Source organism: Eleutherodactylus coqui, chromosome 13, assembly GCF_035609145.1.
Source record: "Eleutherodactylus coqui strain aEleCoq1 chromosome 13, aEleCoq1.hap1, whole genome shotgun sequence".
Classification (NCBI taxonomy): domain Eukaryota; kingdom Metazoa; phylum Chordata; class Amphibia; order Anura; family Eleutherodactylidae; genus Eleutherodactylus; species Eleutherodactylus coqui.
Window position 1 is genome coordinate 118,587,493 of NC_089849.1, and position 17,419 is coordinate 118,604,911.

At 46.0% G+C, this 17,419-nt stretch overlaps 1 protein-coding gene across 1 annotated transcript in view; it reads right to left on the minus strand.

Moving 5' to 3' along the window:
- Window positions 1–980: 980 nt before the first annotated feature.
- Window positions 981–17,419, minus strand: part of LOC136588648 (alpha-N-acetylgalactosaminide alpha-2,6-sialyltransferase 2-like) — an 89,472-nt gene continuing 73,033 nt past the window's right edge. Inside the window, exons 8-9 of the mRNA XM_066588031.1 lie at window positions 8,205–8,304; window positions 981–2,203 (exon numbers count right to left, since the gene is read on the minus strand). Of these exons, the coding sequence (XP_066444128.1) occupies window positions 2,033–2,203; window positions 8,205–8,304 (271 nt within the window). The 3' untranslated portion in view covers window positions 981–2,032. The remainder of the gene's footprint in view (window positions 2,204–8,204; window positions 8,305–17,419) is intronic.

Below are 17,419 nucleotides of genomic sequence, written 5' to 3' on the forward strand. Positions count from 1 at the left end.
TTAAAGGGGTTGTCCCGCAGAAGCAAGTGCAGTTATGCACTTCTGTATGGCCATATTAATGCACTTTGTAATATACATCGTGCATTAAATATTGGCCATACAGAAGTTATACACTTACCCCCTCCGCTGCTGGCGTCCCCGTCTCCATGGCGACAACTGAAGCCTTCTTCTCTGGTCGCCGCAACAGTCGCGCTTGCGCAGAGAAGACTCCTCTTCTGCAGGCTCCGGGCTCATGAGCTGCGTGCTGGCTCCTCCCCCTTCTCAGCGTCATCGCGTAGCTCCGCCCCATCACGTGGTGCCGATCAGCCAATGAGGTGGCTGTAATCGGCAGCGGAGCTCAGACTGGAGAAGAACATCCACGGTGCACCATGGGAGAAGACCCGCAGTGCACCATGGGAGAAGATCAGCGGTGCACCTTGGGAAATGATGGCGGCCATCTTGGAAGAAGATTTTTATAACTTCATGAAACAGCTTCATGGTGAGTAGAAACGCTCTAAAAAAGATTTACATGGGTAGTTTGTAATGCTTGCTTAACATGGGGGACTGGGGTGTGAAAATTTTTTTGTTTTGGCCGCGGGACAACCCCTTTAAGGTACAAAACAGCTTGGTCCATAAGGGGTTAAAAAACTGTAGAGCATGCGGACAACCCCTTTAACCAAGTAAAGTTCCTATCAGGAAACCGGGTAGATATCTGGATAGCACTGTCGGGCCTCCTAGCAGCTGACTGTATGAATGTGTAGAAAGGTAGCGCTGCATGGAGTGTCAGCCTTCCTGAGACTGCGAGCCACTGGCTGCTACAACCGTACTTCCACACAACTACCATCAGTGTTCTACAAAATAGCTCTCCTGCACACGGAGGACAACTGTGTCTCTAGCGTCACCTTCAGGTGGCTTCCCTTATGTCTAATGTAGAACAGAAGGGACAATTGTTAAAACTTGCCAAGTGGAGGTCAACATACATAATGACACCAACTCATTAATAAAATAAATGCTTCAAATTTATTAAAATATACAATAATTCTGTAAATCTCTATATTTTTACAAATATTTTCAAGAAAAAATAATTTAGCAGCAAGTTAAAAAGGCAGAAGGTACCTCAAACAATCTCCCCAGTCCTTGAGTCACCCCCTACTATCATCAATTTCATTCACCAGTTTATTAGCTATACATGTTGCTTGGAAAATGTAGGTGACAACATGGCTGCCACCACAACACCTTGCATCCATCATTAATGGGGCCTATAGAATGATATTCCGGATGGTAATAATAATAAAAAAGCTATATTTAAAAGTGTTAAAAATTAAGAACGATGAAGGGATTGTTCCATCAGTACAACCCATGTCCTATAAGGGCATATGGATCTTATACAAGGGATTAGCCAGAGGACGGAGCCACTGCAAACAGTATAGGCAACATGTAGTTCCACATTTCTCCAGTAGTGGCCTCTGCAGCAGAAATGAGCTACATTTCACTGGGGTTTCAAATGTTGGACTTGCAGCGATCTACTGATCTCCAACAGGAGAAGCTGATCACCATTGAAGAATTTCCTAATTGGTTCTCTTTTTTTGCAGTTCCAACTGAATTATCAAACTTTCCAATTTATTAGATGCCAGATTAATAAACTTTCTGGATCATACAATAGATTGTGCTCCTTTCCAGACTATCAGATGCTAGATGAAAGTAGTTTCTCTGTACTACATAACTAGAGATATGCCGTTCAGGAACGCTGTGGTGAGCAGCTATCTTTCCATAATACAGATAAGGAGTTATTTACTGGTGACTTGTTTTACTAGATGGAAAACACGTTTCAAGTTCTTGAGTTAAAAAAAAAAATCTTCACGATTGGTTGTCGTAGGTCAGTCCTCGCTGCTGGTGCAGCATCTGCACTCTGAAGATAAGCCTCATGGGGGCCTTCCTAGTAGAGACCATTACCAGACCGACTAAGCTGAGCACATCAATGAACTAACCCACCAGTGCAAAGAGGTGGTGAGAGGCTGGCATTCTCTGTATCCATGCCCCAAGGTTACCATCCTTAGTCCCTCATGTAGAGCTTTATCACCCCAGCATTGTGCAGCTTCTGCCAGAGTATTGTCTCTGTATGCAAGTTGTGGTTCGCAGCGAAGGGAACCGGGTAGTAGGTGATATCATAGTAATGGTCTGAGAATTTTGCATAGTTTGGGGTCATGAATCCATATGCGCTGACCTGGTGGGAGAAGAGAGGCAGGGGTTAATCTTAATGTGGCAATAAGAGACACGTACATTCATAATTTTTAGGGCCCCAATTGCTTTTGTGTGGGGAAAGGCAGAGCCTGGCCCTATAAATGCAGTATTACAGTGCACTCGCCTAATGGCATAATTATAGGGGGTGCTATATCACTGCTGCCTCTGCACCCCCTATAGGTATGCCAATGCCTTGAGGATCTATCAGGAGAACTTTAACCCTTAAAGGGGTTGTCCCGCGAAACAAAGTTGGGGTATACACTTCTGCATGGCCATATTAATGCACTTTGTAATGTACATTGTGCATTAATTATGAGCCATACAGAAGTTATTCACTTACCTGTTCCGTTGCTGGCGTCCCCGTCTCCATGGTGCCGTCTAATCTTCAGCGTCTAATCGCCCGATTAGACGCTCTTGCGCAGTCCGGTCTTCTGTCTTCTGAATGGGGCCGCTCGTGCCAGAGAGCGGCTCCTCGTAGCTCCGCCCCGTCACGTGTGCCGGTTCCAGCCAATCAGGAGGCTGGAATCGGCAATGGACCGCACAGAAGACCTGCGGTCCACCGAGGGTGAAGATCCCGGCGGCCATCTTCACAAGGTAAGTAAGAAGTCATCGGAGCGCGGGGATTCGGGTAAGTACTACCCGTTTTTTTTTTTTTATCCCTGCATCGGGTTTGTCTCGCGCCGAATGGGGGGGCTATTGAAGAAAAAAAAAACCCGTTTCGGCGCGGGACAACCCCTTTAAATGCACATTAAGCATGTAAAACCACTCGGGCTTTATTCACATGAGCTGGCCAAAATGGGTTCCAATGCATCCGTTCAGATTGGTGATTTTTTTGGTGCGTAAAAACAGGGGGCCGTAAAAGATAGCGCATACGGTGCACATTCCAGGCAGCCGTGTTTACACCAGCCAGAAAAGATAGGTCAGGACATATCTCCCGGACGGAATACACCAGTCGGTCCCATAGACTCTTATGTGAGCCTATGAGAGCTGCTGGACAAGGGAGGTGGGAGGGAGTTTAGCAGCAACTCTGCCAAACTCGCTCCCTCTTTCTGCCCCTTGACGGCTGTCTGCAAATGGAGGGGCTTCTACGCCCTGTCCCACCCCCTGCCATTGGAGGCAGCCGGCAAGGGTCGGAGAGGGGGTAGGAGTTTAGCACACTGGCTCCTGTCCCACCCCCTCCTTTTGCTGACAACTGGCAAGGGGAGAAAGTAGGAGGGAGTTTAGCAAAGCTAAACTCTTATTTCCCCGCCTGAGAGTATCCCAGGCTGTGGGGTATATACACCGCAGGCCTAGGTGTTAAAATAGGAGATGCAGCCATGAGTTGGTTGCGGCTGCCTCTTGTGCATGCACATTTCAGCCACAGCACCCGCGTGAAGGTGCCCTTATCCTGAGATATATTATCACTTGAACTTACAAACCCAAAACCTGCAGCTGCACTACTGAAAAATGTTGTTTTCCCATTTTTGTTTGGCCAACTTCTAACGGGCAAGTGTGATAGCGGGCCATGAATCACAGCTTGATATCCCACTCACCAATATGTGATATCCTCGTGGATCCAAGGCGTTTTTATCTCAAAACCACTTCCCATCACTTCGGGGAAGTAGCAGTCCTCCGCTGAGGCTTGACAGTATATATAGGTTAGGGTGCATTCATACTGCATCTGCAGTGCACATTCACGGTAAATGTCAGGATGATTTACTAAAGGATGCTGTGACATATACCGCTATTACATTACTCATAGGCTCCCCCATTAAAAAGAAAAAGAATATATACTTTTTACTGGATGCCTCCATATAGAATATTATAGTCTATGTACAGCATGTGGTATTCTATACAGCAATAAAAAGGTAAGGTAACCTATATTGGATAGATGCCAAAGGGACGGTCTATGAACTTGATCTGATAAATGGGGTGCCTATGTACTTCATCTGATGAATGGGGGTGTCTATGGTTACGTTCAATGTCTATTGTGAGAGCAGTTTGAACGCACCCTTAGGAGCATGGATTATCTTTTACCATTTCCAATCACTAGCGGGTTTTACCACAATTGTGGAATAATATTAGTACAACTAAAGTTCCTGGAATAAGCCTAATGCTGCTTAGCACAAGTACGTTGTTGACTTGTGGGTTCTTCCTGCTTTAAATGTATTTCATTAAGTAAACATTAAGTCCTAACATTTTGTTCTTTAATATTTGCCTTAAAGGCTGAATCCACACCTTTAATTACTTGGATGCATATCTGTCATGTAAAATAGTATTGCTTCCCTTTCAACTCAAAAATACTAGTATGTAATTTTGGGGGCATGTCTGCACATAAAGAATGAACAATAATAAGGCTTTGTGTAATATCCATGGGGTCTAGGACAGTAAAGGTGCTGATTCCAGCTTCCCTGGTGGTCTTAGTATTGAAGGTGGCAATGCCAGCTGCCCTGATGGTCTAGGAAGGTACTGAAGAGGTCCATACCAACATCTCATGGTTTTATGCAATGAAGTGGTTAATGTTACCATTTCTCTGTTGGCTGAATGTCAACATCTCTGGTGTTTTAGTATGAGTGCTGAACCCCCTCAGTGACATTCACCTGCCCTAGTAGGATGTGTGAAAAGGGCTAATTCTGGCTTCCCAGGTAGTCTTAGAACTGAAGATGTCAAAGCCAGCTGTCTTGATTTTCTAGGAGGACAATAAGAAGGTCAATGCCAACATTTCTGGTGTGAGCTCTTTTGTAGAATCACAGAAAAAAGCAAAATGGACCCTATAGGTTTGTGGCAAGATGAACCGAGCTACTAGATTCCCATTGCCATTTACAGAAAATATCCACTTCCCACAACCCAAAAAATTCCTTATTTCTTTATTATTTCATAAATTCACTAAACATTATTAAACTAAAACCTACATGAGTGAAGAAATAAACTGAAGCTCTGTTCATTCATTGATTTGCAATATTAGCCCCTAGACCCCTAAAGACATCACTCATGTGGTAATGCGTCAATATAAAAAATACCAGCGCTCCATAGTGCAGCAAGTGTGGGACAGTGAAAGGTAGGAGTAAGGTTACATGGAGGGGTCATCCTGGCGGCACAACCCACTTGGGAGCCGTCAAATATGCAGCAAATTCCCCCAAACCAAACAGACAAGGAGCCTCAGTTAGCCAAAATAGCACAAGAGAAGACGAGGGGGTGTAGGTGCACTATGACAGGAGACCCAGGGTAGTACGCAAAATTTATTCTGGTGACGCGTTTTGGTACCAGAATGGCACCTTCTTCAGGCTAGTTAGACATGTTGGAGGGGAGGGGGAGAATCTTTTGTATAATTTAGTTGAGGCAGGTAGACCGAGGCAGGGATTTAGACTGCTGCTGTCCCAGTCGGTTTAATTAGAGCTCATTTACATGGATGTATTGCCATTCTGTATTACGCTTCTGATAGGACAGAATAAACACCGCTGATTTATATTGATGTAATCAGGTGAGCATATTTTTCACAAGGTTTTCAGTTGAGTGAAAACATTGCAGCGTGTCTTATTTTTGTCTGTAGTCACAGACCTAAATCGCCCATTAACCCCTTAATGACGCAGCCCCTTTTTTTCCCATTTTCGTTTTTTCCCTCCCCCCCCTTTAAGAAAAAATCGTAACTCCTTTATTTATTCATCGATGTCCCTGTATGAGGTCTTGTTTTTTGTGGGATGAGTTGTATTTTTCAATGGTGCAGATAATGCACTGAAAAGCTTTTCAAAAATTCAAAGTGGAGTAAAATGGAAAAAAAAAATGACATTCCACCATCTTTCGGTGCGTCTTGTTTCTACGACGCACAAACTGCAACAAAAACGACATGATAGCTTGATAGGCAGTCTCCTAAGGCAGCCCTGGAGCCTTTCAGAAGGCCCCCGGCTGCCATGACACTTGCACAGCTCACCCGATCTCGACGTGGAGGGGAGGGGGGCGTAAGGGACCCCTGAACATCGTTCGAGGAATTTAAATGCCGCTGTCAAAACTGACAGCGTTATTTAAAGTGTTAATAGCCGCAATCGGCCGCGCGGCTAATTGCAGCTATTGCCCGCGGGTCTCAGCTGTAATAAGCAGCTGATGCCCGCGCTGTATGAAGAGAGGTCGCCCCGAGACCTCTTTTCATACATACCCCGACGATCCAGGATGTAAATGTACGTCCTGGAGCAGAAAGGGGTTAAAGGCTACGAGATCGCATAAAAATGCAGCAAATAGTCATATTTCCAGATAATTACTCCTGCCACCAGTACTTTGAAGAGGTAAAGGAAGCAGTTTGCTCTTTACAATTGTATCAGATGTGAATGACTTTCTATCAGGAATATAATCTTCCGTGAAGCATTCTATATCCGATGTTCATTGAATGATGACTGCACTGTTTATATACCGTGTTTCCCCGATAGTAAGACACCCCCGATTGTAAGACGTATCAGGGGTTTCAGGGGGGTCGGCCAATGTAAGCCGTACCCCGAAAGTAAGACCTCTCATCTAGCTGCGCGCCGCCTCCTGCCCACGTCCGCACCGTCCCCCTCTCCATACGTCGCCGCGTCTGCCACCTCCCTCTGATCTTAAAGGGGTTGTCCCGCGCCGAAACGTTTTTTGTTTTTTTTTTCAACCCCCCCCCCCCCCCCCCCCCCGTTCGGCGCGAGACAACCCCGATGCAGGGGTTAAAAAAGAACACCGGAGAGTGCTTACCTGAATCCCCGCTCTCCAGTGACTTCTTACTTACCTTGTGAAGATGGCCGCCGGGATCTTCACCCTCGGTGGACCGCAGGGCTTCTGTGCGGTCCATTGCCGATTCCAGCCTCCTGATTGGCTGGAATCGGCACGTGACGGGGCGGAGCTACACGGAGCCGGCATCCTGCACGAGCGATCCCATTCATAAAAGAAGAAGACCCGGACTGCGCAAGCGCGGCTAATTTGGCCATTAGACGGCGAAAATTAGTCGGCTCCATGGAAACGAGGACGCTAGCAACGGAGTAGGTAAGTGAAAAACTTCTTATAACTTCTGTATGGCTCATAATTAATGCACAATGTACATTACTAAGTGCATTAATATGGCCATACAGAAGTGTATTTTTTCCAATATAAGACATACCCCGAAAGTAAGACATAGTGGGGCTTTTGGGGATAAAAAGAAAGTAAGACACTGTCTTACTTTCGGGGAAACACGGTATGTTTCAATGTATGTTTTATTCGATTCAAAATCTAATAAAATTAATGAGAAACAAAAATGCAGCAAATCCGCCGCTGGATGCTTATTTACTGCCTTTTTACATGTTTGTAGGAGAGGGTTTAAAAAATTGTGACATCAATTAGGCCTTCTTGTGTTCTTTTTTTCTCTCGCACATGTGAAAAGACTGTGAATTACGCGGTTCTACTTCACAAGTATATGCGTATTCACTGACTGAAATAAGCATATGCCAGTGTGAATGTAACTAGCTAGCAGGGCACTAATATGGCAAATCAAGAAATTGATCAATGAACAGAGCCTGACTATTTGATCACATTCTTTATTGCAGTGCAGGTTTTCAGTTGTTTAGTAACTTTATGAATGCATATGATGAATAAGGAATTTTTGGTTTGTTGAGAGTGGATATTTTTGCTCTTTTGTTGGAGGACTGCACCAAAAACCCCATATCTCAACTTCTGGGGCCCCCGACATTGGAAGAATAGAAAACGTGCCTTACACATTTTTTGGGACCTTGTACAGCTCTGCTTACTGCCCATGGTGATGAAAGATGGGTGAAAATTCAAATAGCTCCACCCCCTTCTATGAGCGCATGATCCAGAGAAAAAGAAGTTCCCATTCTCTTTTATCAATTATGTGCAATCACTTGCCTTTGATGAAAATTTATAGGAACCTCCAACTCAAACCCCCACCAACCTTTATGCCCAAATATATGTCGGGGCAGAAAATCAGGCGGTGTATGGTGAAGAGTGTATATGATATGGTAACCATACTGCCTACCAATGAATTGCTCCCTCACCTGATCACAGGTGTGTATGGCAGCCAGCAGCAGTGAGGCTCCAGTGGATGGGCGATAAATGTCACGATGTTTTGTTTTTAAAACCGGATCATATAGGAAACTGTGAAAGTAAAATAAAGAATTAGAATGTAATCAGAAAAACAGACAGAAAGAAAATTGATGTGTTTGAACTGATATGGATACCTTGGACTGCCATGACAACGAACAAGGTAGTGTTAGATCGTGTCAAACCGAAAATATCACTAAAGGGCAAAATCAAACAGCGGCACCCTTTTTTGACACGTAATGCGCGCAAACTCTCTGGAAACAGTTCTGATGCTCGGTGGGGTCAGTGGGAAGAGAAGATCAGTACGACAAAGAACAAGATGGTCAGATACAATCAGGGCCACCACCAACATGCCAATCGCCGAACTGACAGAAGCGGTGAAAGACAGGAATGCGTGGAGAACATTAAATCCATAGAATGACCGAAGGTCGGATGCGACTGAACGAATAATCATCATCAACTGGAAAAATATTTGAGGGGTTTCTGAGAGAAACCATCCTAGAATACCTCACGGAGAACAACAGTATAACCCCTCATCAGTATGGATTCATGAGGGGTCGATCATGTCAGAGCAATCTGATCAGCTTCTATGATGAAGTAAGCTCTAGGCTGGACCTGGGAGAGTCTATTGATCTCGTATATCTGGACTTCTCTAAAGCATTTAACACCATGCAGCATAATAGGTTGATATATAAAATGAGATGGCTCAGACTGGGTGAAAATGTGTGTATCTTGGTACGGAACTGGCTCAGAGATAGAAAGCAGAGACTGCTAATTAATGGTTTATACTCTGATTGGGGCACCATTGCTAGTGGGGTGCCACAAGGTTCAGTACTAGTCCCCATTCTGTTTAATATATTTATCAATGAGGAAAAGGAGAGATATCCCGTATCCTGGATGTGAGTGGAGCGATTCCCAAAACCCATAAGAGAGAGCATTCATAAGTAATTCTGTATAGAGAAATTCATCGTAAAGGTACTGCTCCTAAACCACAACTTCTTCCTGCGCGGCCGTCCAAAGTTAGGATCACCGCACAGAAGTACACTGCAAGTCACACCCACGCGTCTCCTGTGCAGGGTGTCAGAGCTAATCCTTTAAGTAAATAATTGCTGCCAGAGTGTCTGTGGAGGGACCCCTATCCCCCTTCCTCCTCCGGAGTGCTCCCCGTCCAGGAGCAGATAACCTGACAGATAACACAGAGTGTAGGACTGGTGTCATCCTGTGTATCCTCCCTGATCTCTGAGCTCTAGTCTACTTTCTCTAACAAGAATTGTACCTGCATTACTGTGAATAATTCTGTGCCAAAGTTTATCAAGTAAAGTTATATCGGGCCCTAACCATTCCTGGGGACCCAAGGTACGACACACAAGTGTCTGTTTATTCTCTGCCATGTACCATACCGGTTTGTGGGAACGGTGGCATAACGCATGATAACAACTACCCCCATCATCCTGTTTATTGGCATGCCCTATCCTAGGGGTGTTGAGGGTGGCCTGCAATCCAGCTCTGGCCTTGGCTACGTGTCATCCCTCTGTGAAGAGAGTCTGGTAAGTGACAAGCCAACACCTACCCCTCCCAGCTCTCCATGGTGGTCAAGTGTCAGGGGTATTCCTCTTGGGTGTTGCATCTCCCTTCAGCCTAACATACTATGTTACTATGTAATGAAGCCATCAGAATTGATGACTGATCTAGGCCTCCAGACAATGTACGGTACTCTCGGCACCAATTGACACTTTGTGGGCATATGTCAAAGAATAACTACTGCATTGCACTACCCTACATTGCTTCTCTCATCTCAATCCACCACCCAGCCCACGTCCTCCTCTCTGCTAATGAAATCAGATGAAGTGCGTCTTTAATTCGAACCTCTCTTTCCCGCCTTCAAGACCTCTCCAGAGCAGCACTAGTCCTCTGGAACAAGCTACCCAAACTATCCGGGCAATCCCCGACACAAAATTTCAGGCATTGTTAGGAGAAGACTTGCCGGAGGGGATGCACGGCGCCGGAGGGGATGCGCGGCGCTGGCGTGGCGGCGTGCCCGGGACCGTCAGGGGCCGTTGTGGTGTCGCCCGGGGGTCGCCTGGTCGGTTTGGTGTCCGGTCTGCGGTCAGGCGTGGGGTCCACAGCACTGCTGGGCGGGGCCTCTGCGGCTGGGCTTGGAGTTCCCCTGTTAGGGAGCGTGGCCAAAGGAGGGCTGGTCTATATGCATTACCGGCCAGCGTGTCACCAAGTCCCGCCCCGACCTAGGCGGGGCTTTTGGTATTTAAATCTACAGACACTGTCAGTCCCTGCTAGTGTTTGTTTGTTCTCCAGCTAATAATAATAATCTTTATTTGTATAGCGCCAACATATTCCACAGCGCTTACATAGACAGGGGGGAATACAGAAAGACAAAAGTACAAAAATTACAGAACCACGGTTCCATAGTAATCAGTTGATATAAACAATAGGGGTGAGAGTCCTGCTCCAATGAGCTTACATACTACAAGTAATGGGGTGATACAGAAGGTAAAGGGGCTGAAGATGTGCACGGTATGGCGAGGTGGACAGTGAGCGATGCTATTCACATAGACTATGGTCAGACATTTAGCCGCGTGACGGCAGAAACAGTATGACTGCAGGAGCGGTTTATGATGGCTAGCAGGGATTGCAGTCAGTAGGTCAGGGAGCATGTTATCAGGCGGCATACAGAGGAGTTTGATTAGGGAATGCGGTATACCTCCCTGAAGAGGTGCGTTTTTAGAGCACGCCTGAAGTTTTTCGAGTCCTGGATTGCCTTTGGTAGTGCTGCTCTGGAGAAGTCTTGGAGGCGAGACTGAGAAGTTCGAGTTAGAGGGGCGCGCAGTCCAGTTTCGTTAGCAGAGCGGAGGGCCCGGGTTGGGTGATGGATTGAGATGAGGGAGAGGGTCGAGTGTTGGGGTCGGAAGCCAGACTGTAGGGGGTCAAGGAGAGTTTTCTGATAGATAGCTTACAAGGCAGGAGTAAACAAGGTGTTTTAGTAGTTTGAACGCATCAAGAGTTGGCTTCTTTAGCAGTGGGGATATGATGGAGTGTTTGAAAGAAGAGAGAAAGATGCCAGAGGTCAGAGAGAGGTTGAATATAGTGGTGAGGTGGGAGATAACCACCGGGGAGAGGGATTGAAGGAGGTGTGAGGGGAAAGGGTCGCTAGTGCAGGTGGTAGGGCGAGCAGAGAAGAGCAAATTGGAGACTTCTTCCTCTGTCGTTGATCTGAGTACAGACAGTGAGCAGCAGCTAGATGCAGTGCTGACAAGACTAGGGTCAGAGCTAGTCTGGGGTTGGGAAGTTATTTCCTGACGGATGTCAGCCGTTTTCTTTTTGAAGTAGGCAGCCAGCTCTTCAGTACTGAGATCCGTCACTGGGGGCTGCGGTTTATGGCTGAGAAGAGAGTGAAGAGTATCAAAGAGCCATTTAGGGTTGTGCAATAGTGAGGAGACGAGAGAGGTGAAGTAGACTTGTTTGGCATAGTGGCGGGTGAGGTTGTAGGTTCTGAGCATGAATTTGTAGTGGAGAAAGTCCGTGGACGTTTGTGACTTCCTCCACAGCCGTTCAGCACTTCTAGAGCACCGCCGGATGAAGCATGTTTGAGGCGTGAGCCAGGGTTGCTGCGTTCTACATCAGATGGCTTGGGTCAGGGGGGCGCCGCTTCATGCAGGGCATGTTTGAGAGCGGTGTTGTAGTGAGCGGCAGCCAGGTTGGGGCAGGAGAGGAGAGAGATAGGGGACAGAGAGGACTGCAGGGACTCAGCAAAGTCCTGGGTGTGAATGGCCTTAAGGTTCCTGTTTGTATGGTAGGTGGATCTGGAGAGATGTTAGGGAGCGTGACAGAGAAAGAGAGGAGATTATGATCCGAGAGCGGGAGAGGGGAGTTAGTGCAGTTGGAAGCAGAGCAGAGACGGAGGAAGACCAGATCCAGAGTGTTTCCATCCCTGTGAGTGGGAGAGGCTGTGAGTTGAGAGAGACCTAGGGAGGAGGTGAGCGATAGAAGCTGAGAGGCAGATGGGGAGACGGGGTCATTAGTGGGGATGTTAAGATCACCTAAGACGAGGGTTGGAATTTCGCAGGATAGGAAACCTGCTCAGGTTTCTCTCCCAGTCTGTTGACCCGGTTTTGCTCTGACTTAGATTTAGTCTGTTCATTGTTTGTTCTTTGTTGGTTACTAGGCGCTGTAGTCCGCTGTTATTTGTACATTTTGTCTCTCTGGTTAGTTGGTCTCTCCTGTCCCTATCCCCGGGGTTCCCATCAGTTGTCGCTCTGGGGTTTAGCCCAGGAGGGCAAGTAGGTAGGGACAAGGGAGAGGGTTGGTTGTTAGGAACTTCCAGTCTTCTGTTCCTAACCGACCCTGACAGAAACACTGGCCCTACAAAGATTCGGGCCTGAAGGTGAACCTCGAGTATCTTCGGATTATGGAGGCTGTTACAGCAGTCATAAATCAGGTCCAGAATTTGACTGATGTGGTACAGGACTTGTCGACTTGTCTCCCGCACCAGGAACAGACAGTGGCGGGGTCTTCAGCAATGGTATCACGAGGGGCCATACCCATTTGTGAACCTAAGGTTACTTTACCTGACTTTTTCCCAGTGACCATAAGGCATTTTTTGCGTTCCGTGAGGGCTGTAAACTATATTTTAGTTTGCGCCCACGTTCCTCTGGGTTAGAGCATCAGAGGGTTGGAATTGTGATTTCTAAACTAAGAGGGGACCCACAGAATTGGGCTTTTTCATTACCATCAGATTTCCTTTCTCATCAGTTGGTGGATGCCTTTTTCTCCAGCTTAGGTCAGATCTACGATGAGCCTGATCATGCAGGTTATGCGGTTTCTAAATTATTGGGCCTGCGTCAGGGTAAGAGGACGGCCGAGGAGTTTTGCTCACAATTCCGACACTTTTGTGTAGACTCAGGGTGGAACGATCGGGCCTTAAAGGACCTCTTTTTGACCGGACTCTCTGGGTCAGTAAAAGACTTGCTGTTGGATCACCCGGAGCCTAAGACGTTAGAGACGGCAATGACGTTAGCTGTACGGGCTGACCGGCACCTGAGGGCTAGAAGGGTCACCAGACCAGAGAACCACACTGCGGCCTGTAAAGAGCAGCTCCCCAGTACCTCCGGCAACCAGGTTGAGAAGATGGAACTGGGATATATGACAGCACCAGAGCGCCGGGCCTTCCGGCAAAGAAACACATTGTGCTTCTACTGCAGGGACCCTGGACATCTTGTCGCCACCTGTGACCTGAAGCGGCAGCAGGAAAACTTCCGCTCCTAGGTGATCTCCGGAAGGATCGCCTAGGAGCTCAGGTACTTCTGGGTTTTTCCAAGGGGCTTCTTCCTTGTTCCATTCTATTGGGTTCCTGCCTTATTTCTGGTCACGCTTTGGTCGACTCGGGGGTGGCAGTTAATTTTGTGAATTTTGAGTTTGTTAAGTTTATAGCTTCCAAGTTGCGAGATTTAAATCCCAATTTACAGGTCTCTGGAATTGATGCTACCCCGCTGGCGGCGGGGTTGATAAAGGTTACACCGGAACTCCTTCCGCCATACAGAGGAATTCTGATAAGGTTCATACCATAACCGAATGGTGCCAACCGACCAGTCTTAAGGCACTTCAGCGATTTCTTGGTTTCGCAAATTTTTATCGTAAGTTTATCAGGAACTTTTTGGTAGTCGCCAAACCGTTGACTGACCTAATCAAGAAGGGCGCAGATTTCGTTAACTGGTCACCTGAGGCGAGAGAGGCTTTTGTAAGTTTGAAGAAGGCATTCTCATCAGCTCCTGTACTGGTACAACCCAATCTTAACTTGCGCTTTGTGGTGGAGGTAAATGCATCTGAATATGGTGTGAGGGTTCCGCCTCCCTGGCCAAGTTGCAACCATGTGCCTTCTTTTCCAGAAAGTTCGGTCCTGCAGAGAGAAATTATGATATTTGCAATAGAGCATTATTGGCTATCAAATGGCTATTGAGGAGTGGAGACATTTTCTGGAGGGGGCTAAGCATCAAGTTACAGTATTTACTGATCATAAAAATTTGATATATTTAGAGTCTGCCAAACATCTAAATGCATGACAGGCCTGGTGGGCTTTGTTCTCTTCACGCTTCAATTTTGTAGTTACATACATTCTAGGTTCTAAGAATGTTAGAGCTGATGCCTTATCCCGTAGTTTTGGAGCCCCTGAGCCGGAAGATTCCCATTCTGAGGGGATCCTGTCGCCTTGGATAGTGGTGGCGGCTTTGACGTCAGACGTATCTAATCAGATTTTGGCAAGGAAGTTGTACAGTTGCATGGCATCCCTGATGATGTTGTGTCAGATCTGGGAGTACAATTTGTGGCCCACTTTTGGCGTGCGTTCTGTAAGAACTTGGGGGTGGGGTTGTCATTCCCCACGGCCTTTCACCCAGAATCTAATGGGCAGACGGAACGCATGAACCAAGAACTTATTCAGTATCTCAGGCTCTATGTGAGTGATCGGCAACAGCAGTGGGCAGGATTTTTGGCGTTGGCATAATTTGCCATTAATAATCATTGCGATTCCGCGTCCGGTACTTTGCCGTTTTTCTGTAATGTGGGTTATCACCCCAGATGTTCTTTGGGGGTTTCTTCGGTTACTGAGAATCCCGCAGCTGATGCTAGAATTGACAAGCTTAGGGACATTTGGGGTGGAGTCCGATGGAATTTAGAACAGGCCAGGAGAGGCATGTTAAGGGGTGGTGCCAACAGACACACCATCTCGGATTCCTTCTCAGTTGGTCAGTTGGTGTATCTTTCCTTCAAGAATTTGAGATTAAAGGTCCCCACAATGAAATTTGCCCCACGTTTTGTGGGACCTTTCCCTGTTACCAGAGTCCTCAATCCTGTGGCTTTTGAGTTGGCATTACCAGAGTCATGGAGAATTCATAATGTTTTTCATAAATCTTGTTGAAGTAATACGTCCCTCCTCATACCAGGTCACAAAATTGTTTGTACTGTGTGTTTCCATCATTACATCTGCTGAATACGCTAGAGCAACGGCCCCAGCAATTAGTTTGGTGGTGAAATTCCAACCGAACAACTATTGATGACCTGTCCTTAGGATAGGTTATTGATAGTTTGGTCCTTCAAAACCCATTTTAATAAATCAGTATAATATTTGGAAGCCCCTTCTATATCAGGCTGGATTCAGATTGCATTTTAGTTTACTCTGAGCTTTTCCATCCTGGAGTGCGAATAGCTGAAAATGGTATTCAAACTGGACTTCAAACTGACTCATTAACAGTCAACTACCATATTGTGTCCTCCAAAAAGACAGAAAGCATGTTAAATTGAGACTAAAGCTTGCACCTATGGTCTCCGTTGGCTTAAATAAAGTCAATGGTTCGATTCAGGGTTCTGTTGGAATGCCGTTTTCGGCTACTCTAACAGAACCCCGAGATGGAAATGCTCAGCGTACACCTAAGAACAGTGTAAATGTTCCTTGTCTGTAGCAGGAATTGAATAGAATAATTCTGGTTGCTAAAGAACCATGGAGAGGGGAGTGCCATATAATGTGTCAATAAGAATCTGTTTGATCTATTCTGTGGTGTTGAGCTCTGTTCATTATTCATGTTACGCAATAAAGGAATAAAGTAGAACGCTGTTATGTTTCCATACTAATACATCTCTGTAGATGTTGCAGGGCTAAGGGTGTCACATTTAATTGTGTATTATTAGGGCGGGGAAAAAAACAACTTTTCCATTCCAATGGAGTCCTCATGTTAGACCAAAGACTTGGTGAATTTTACCAGGACACACTTAGGGTGTTCTAGTAGAGTAATAGGTTATTATAAGATATTGACCTGTAGAGTATTTGTATGGCATTTCAGCCCTCTAAATATGGGTGTAATATGATGGCCCCGATATCAAGACTGAACCACTTGTCTTTAGGGGTTGTGCAGACGTAATATAGCACAGTATATGTACCGTTACATGGGGCAATTATAGGTGTACCGGTAGGGGGTGCCAGGGTCGCAACGGCGACTCAGCCCCTGCGCTTGAGGGGGCCCAGTGGCCGTCCTCCAGCATATACAGTTTACTTTCACTTTGCACTGTCGGCGGCTGCTTGCTCCAGCCGACAGCACAAGCCAAGAGAAGAATAGGAGAAGGGAGGAGTGGGACTTGGAGAGAGGACAGGGGAAGAGGAGGGGGGTGGGGGAAGGAGCAGAGAGACCTTACCGGAACACGACACAGCACAGCAAGGCATCGAGTGGCCCAGGGATGAGGTCATCTCCCTGCTGCTTCCTTCCTGCTGACACTGCGTATACCTGCTCTCCTGAGCAGAGAAGTAGTCCGTGCACCAGGGTATGTATCTATCTATCTGTCTGTCTGTATGTCTTTCTATGTGTCTGTCTATCTATCTTACCTAGTCTCATATCTATCTATCTATCTATCTATCTCATATCTATCTATCTCATATCTATCTATCTAATCTATCTCATATCTATCTATCTATCTATCTATCTCCTATCTATCTATCTATCTATCTATCTATCTATCTCCTATCTATCTATCTATCTATCTATCTCCTATCTATCTATCTATCTATCTCCATATTTATCTATCTCCATATTTATCTCTCTCCTATTTATCTATCTATCTATCTAATATCTATCTCCATATCTATCTATCTCTCTCTCTCTCCTATCTATCTCCAATCTCTATCTATCTATCTATCTCTCTCCTATCTATCTCTCTATCCCCCCCTTCTATCCCTCCTATCTATCTATCTCCTATCTATCTATCTCTGACACTGGGTACACCATCTCTCCTTAGCAGAGAAGTAGTCAGTGCACCAGGGTACGTATCTATCTATCTGTCTGTATGTCTTTCTATGTGTCTGTCTATCTATCTTGCCTAGTCTCATATCTATCTATCCATCTATCTATCTATCTATCTATCTATCTATCTCTCTATCTCTCTATCTCTCTATCTATCTCTCTATCTATCTCTCTATCGATCTCTCTATCGATCTCCATATCTATCTCCATATCTATCTCTCTATCTCACTATCTATCTCTCTCCTATCTATCTATCTCTGAAACTGCGTAACCTGCTCTCCTGAGCAGAGAAGTAGTCCGTGCACCAGGGTATGTATCTATCTATCTGTCTGTCTGTATGTCTTTCTATGTGTCTGTCTATCTATCTTACC